The sequence below is a fragment of the Nothobranchius furzeri genome, chromosome 13 (assembly GCF_043380555.1).
Source record: "Nothobranchius furzeri strain GRZ-AD chromosome 13, NfurGRZ-RIMD1, whole genome shotgun sequence".
NCBI classification, from domain to species: domain Eukaryota; kingdom Metazoa; phylum Chordata; class Actinopteri; order Cyprinodontiformes; family Nothobranchiidae; genus Nothobranchius; species Nothobranchius furzeri.
The window spans coordinates 59,949,968-59,954,967 of record NC_091753.1 but is presented as its reverse complement, the minus strand read 5'-3'; the positions used below and the strand labels follow the sequence as shown (position 1 = coordinate 59,954,967).

Sequence of the window (5,000 nt, the reverse complement as noted above, 5' to 3'; positions counted from 1 at the left end):
CCTAAAAGCTTTTTGGTCTCCCGTAAACGAAACTCGCCGATTCAAACAGGGACGTGGTTTTTCAACAACCAGGTTTTGGTCCATCGTGCAGGAACTGGCTGAGAAAATCCACCTGAAGCTGATCCAGAGCAGCAGATGTAGTCCTTCCTGATGTCGTGTGTGTGTGTGTGTGTGTGTGTGTGTGTGTGTGTGTGTGTGTGTGTGTGTGTGTGTGTTATCTGGTCCCACCAAGCGATCCTCGTCTCGTTAGACTCTGCGTGCTGGAGCTCAGAGCTCGACTGTCCGTCAGGTGACTCGACTGAGGAGCAAAAAACACAGGAAGGTGTTTTAAATGGGGGGGGTCATGTACGTGGACAATCTGCCGAATCAAAGATCATAGAGTTCCATCTAGAACGATGTTCTGGATCCACGTTTCTGCCCGGACCGTTTTAGCTGCGACACCGAGCCTGATGGTGTGGGTTCATAGAGAGGAGGGCTAGTCTGTTACCTCAGCAGTGAGTCTGTGTGGCGGCGCATTAGCATTAGCATTACTAGCACATAGTAGCATACAGCAGCTAACCGTATGGCTGCACTGTTCAGCAACAAAATGGTCAAATGTAACATTAAAATGTATTTTTGCCACATCACCACTCCTGCACGAAAGGGTTTGGTTACGATGGGAATTTCTCCGATTCTCCGAACGGAGACATGCTCACAGGTAAGATAGTGACTCCTCACGGCTGCTGAAGAGCCTGACTCAGAGGGTTAAACGGTACAATTATTTTGAACGTTGCGTTTGGAGACGAGATGTTCGGCTCACCTGGGTGCCGTCCTGATTCTCTCTGGTTCCAACATTCAGGACATTCAGGGAATTTGCTCTTTTCATTCTAGAAAGTAGAAACCAGCATCAGCATCAGAGAGCACTGGCACAAAGAGATGCTTCCCAAGTATAGCAGTTCATCTGTAAACCCATCAACGAGAGGTTTTGCTCTCCATCTGCTGCCCCTTGGTTCACTTTTTCAGAAGCACAAGGTCCTTCCCTTGAGGCGGGGTTGTCCAGGCCCAGTCAAGCCTCTCCTGGACTGCCTAGACCACATGTGTCAGACACAAGGCCCACGGGTCAGATGTGGCCCATGAGAGCTTCAAGTGTGTTAAAATAGGTCTATGCTGCTATATTGGCTATAAACTACATTTCCCATAATGCAAAGTGATTGTATTAGCAGTGCAGCAACAGTATTTCGCCACTAGGTTGCAGTGTGTCCACATGCGTGTTTAATTAATGCAACAAGTGACGATAACTATCCACACATGACGCCAACATGTCCAGGAAGAGAAGGATCGGTGCAGAAGGAAGGCGTTTAAACCCCGCATCAGCAGCGGTCTCTCCTCTGCCTCAGCGCTGACTTTACTAAGAAAATAGCCCGCTTTGAACCCAGAAATGGATTTTACCAGCTCAGTAATCTGCTACTGAGAGAGGAAGCTCACCGACCATGACGACCTGACCCGTTTAGCTCCATCAGGACTCTGGAGCTGCTGTGGTGTTCATCTCCTCGCGACACGCTGACCAACAGCGTGGTCCAGATGCTCTCCATGTTCGGCAGCATTAACCTGTGTGAGCACCTGTTGTCTGTGATGAAGATGAACAGGACACCTGAGCTCAGAGCCAACCCACAGGTGCAGGTGTGTGGCTGGAACAGCTGAGCATCACAGTGAATAAACTGGGCTTGGATTATTTTGGTTTTTATGCACTTTTTCTGCTCCAAAGCATGAAAGTTAATAGGTGAGATTACATTTTGATATAAGAGAATTACTGTATTTTATGTATGTTGCTGGCCTGTAAAAAAAGATGGAACGTACTTTAAAACAGGAGCTGGAACGGCTGCAGACAGAACAGAACATCTGTTTATGGAGAAAGCTCGGTGTCACAGCAGCAGCAACGTTTTTACAGGAGTAAACATAAAGAGTAAACAAGAAAACAGAAAGTAGACATACTTACAAGATGAAATAAAAAAATGCTGAAATATAAACATTTAAAGGACTAAACAGTTTTTAATGGAGACATAAGTAGTGGATACCACTGATGTGGACACCATGACTTGCTCGTGTGTAATGTGCTCATCTACATTCAGTCTTGCTGCAGAAATAAGTTTGTTTCCAGATGAAAAGGTTCGGCCGTACAGATACTTACCGTCACTTTTAAAAACGATCGAGTCTGGCCCGCGGCTCGGTCCCAGCCTTTGATTTGGGATGGGTGTGACTGAGTTGGACACCCCTGGTCCAGATGGAGTTAGAGCATGGATGGCCTCCAGCGTCTAGTTTAGTTTACTTTCAGGACAAGCGCTCTCTAAGCAGGCGGTGGACCTCTCTTCACCGGCCCCTTTAAGACGGAGCTAGTCACTGACCTGGGTGTGGACTTGGTTGGACGTGTCACTAAAGCTAGAGACTCAAACGGAGTGGTGCGCTCTTGCTGTTTCCATCTCCGCTGCCTGTCCAGGGTCAAGCCGCTGGTGTCCATGATTATCTTACTTCTCGTCTAGACTAGTGCAGCTCCCTTTGCTCTGGAGCTAGCAAGGCTGCACAAAACGCTGCTGCTAGCTTCCTGGCCAGGCCCAGAAAGTGGGAACACATCACACCCGACCTGGCCAAGCTGCACTGGCTTCCAGGTGCTTTCAGAGTCGGGTTCAAAATACTTGTTTTTAGTCTCTGCAGGGCTGGGCTCCAAGCCATTTATCCCAGTTAGTCACCCGACACAATCCATCACGTGCACCAGTCACCAATCATCCAGCCCAGGGGAGTCAAACTCACACGGGGCTGAAATGAGTCGAGGGCCAAACTTAATATTTTTTGAAAAAGTGACGCAAATTTGCACATTTTATTTATCAAAATAAATGCAATTTTGAACCTTTAAATTTGGAAACAAATTTATTTCTGCATTAACACTGAATGTGGAATAACCAAATGACACACGAGCAAGTCCGTTTTAAATAAAAGGCATCAGTGGTGTTCATTACTTGTGGTATATTCAGCATTTTAAAAATCTATTCAGGATTTATGTTTTCTTGTTTATTCATTTTTCTTATTTTTATTCTCCTTTTTTCTCCTGTAATACGTGTCATCGCTGCTGTGACGTCTAGCTTTCCCCACTGAGGAACAATAAAGGGATTTTCTATTCTATTCATCTATCTGCAGCCTTTCCACTTCCTGTTTACTGTAGGTTAAATCTTTTCTCACGGGCCAACAACAAAATAAAATATCACTTTATCTTAAATGAAAATGCAACATCTCACCTGTTAACTTTCATGTTTTGGAGCAGAAAAAGAGCATCAAACCAACATATTTAAAGCTCAGTTTGCTCCACTGGTTTACTGTGATGCTCACCTGTTCCAGCCAGATACCTGCATCATGGGGTTGATCTGAGCTGAGGAGGAGACTCCTGTTGTTTTGTTCATCTTCATCATAATAACGACAACATTAGATGACAACAGGTGCTCACATAGGTTTGTGCTGATGAACATGTCTGAGCAGCTTGACCACGTTGTTGTGTGTCGGGGAGGAAACACAACCACAGAGTCGTGCTGGTTTGAGCGTGTCGCTGCTCGCTGGAGTTATATCGGCTCTGTCAGGACGTTAGTAGGAAAACTTTCTCTTTAAGTCGTGAACACGTTACTGAGCGGCTAGAATCTCCGTTTCTGGGCTTCAACGTCAGAAAAAAGCCGAGTGAACTCGGCGCTGAGTGAGAGGAGTGTAGTCTGTCCGAGACAGCGGAGCTGCAGACACCGGCAGCAGGCGCTGGAAAAAACACAAAGGAGGGGGCGAGTCGGCTCCGCGCTAACGCAGCAAAGCATCATGGGAGTTGTAGTCTTTGCGGTAAAATCGGCCAGCGGGTCAGTTTTAATATATTTTTGATATTTATCTCGCGGGCCACATAAAGATGCTCCGTGCTGCATCTGGCCCGCGGGCCTTGTGTCTGACACGCGTGATCTAGCCTGACCAGCCAGCCGCATTGGACCTGGGAATGCTCCTACTCAAACAACTCCACCCCGAGGATCCTAACCGAGCCAATCAGCGCTGAGCGGCAAAAGTCACACACCTTGACGCTGAGTTTCTCATAAACAACGAAGATGGCGTCTGTAGCGGAGAACGCTGCGGCTCTTTCCGCTGATATAAACGACTTGGACACGTCTCTAAAACCACAACAAGCAGAGGCGCTAAAGGCCGTTCTCCTAAAGAAAGATGTTTGCGCCGTCGCTAGACTCCATTTTGACTACAGCTATACAGCGTCGCGCGGTACAGTCGGCATTTCCGACCGTTTCTGATTGGTTATTTTAGAGCTGGCTGGTCCCGCCCCTCAGGTGCCGCTCTGCCTGTGAGGAACCAGACTAGTGCTCTGTGTAGAGGACGAGTCTGGACGGCCAGGCTACCGATCATCAGGTTAAGTACGTAAATCTGCTCCCAGCAGCAATCCCACTCTGACCAGTAATTACCCAGCATTCCTTGGGGTAATTTCCTCCATTCCGACTCCTTTCAGCTTGCGGACCAGCTTCTCACTGCTGCGGCGTATTGACTCTCGGAGTTTGTTGAAGGAGCTGCTGCGCTTCAGTCCCTCCTGTGTGGAGACGCTGTCCTCCACACTGGACCAGTGAGGATGACCGTCACCTGGAGGACAGAGGGACAGAAAACCACCAACAGATGCAGATCCAGACAAAACTAGAAGGTTTAGATCCTTCATACTTAAGCCTAACTGATGCTTCTCCATCAGCTCCACGAGGGAGAGACTCGCACAGATGGAGACAATTTGCCCTCAGACGTCTCCGTCTCCTGGGAGCGTTGCAAAGCAATTCCCCGCCAGGACAGCAGAGGGCGTAGCGCTGTTCTGTGGAGTCCTGTCGTGGATCCGGTCCAAGATAGTGTTTATATTGTGTTCATTTGTATTTAAGAGACTTTTTAACACAGACAAATGTGTCTCTCATCCTCCTCCACCTCTTCATGCGCTCGCCTCCTCTAAACCCACGTTTCCTGTC

The 5,000-nt window shown here is 47.8% G+C and overlaps 1 protein-coding gene across 2 annotated transcripts in view; it reads right to left on the bottom strand.

Annotated features, from left to right (window-relative positions):
* Nucleotides 1-91: 91 nt before the first annotated feature.
* Nucleotides 92-5,000, bottom strand: part of klc3 (kinesin light chain 3) — an 18,463-nt gene continuing 13,554 nt past the window's right edge. The window contains exons 12-14 of one of the 2 annotated variants that reach the window (XM_015950697.3): nt 4,464-4,635; nt 800-866; nt 92-298 (exon numbers count right to left, since the gene is read on the bottom strand). In XM_015950697.3, coding sequence (XP_015806183.1) covers nt 215-298; nt 800-866; nt 4,464-4,635 — 323 coding nt within the window. In that variant the 3' untranslated portion in view covers nt 92-214. Of the gene's footprint in view, nt 299-799; nt 1,066-4,463; nt 4,636-5,000 lie in introns of those variants that run through there. The other variant, XM_054742276.2, reaches the window with a different exon arrangement.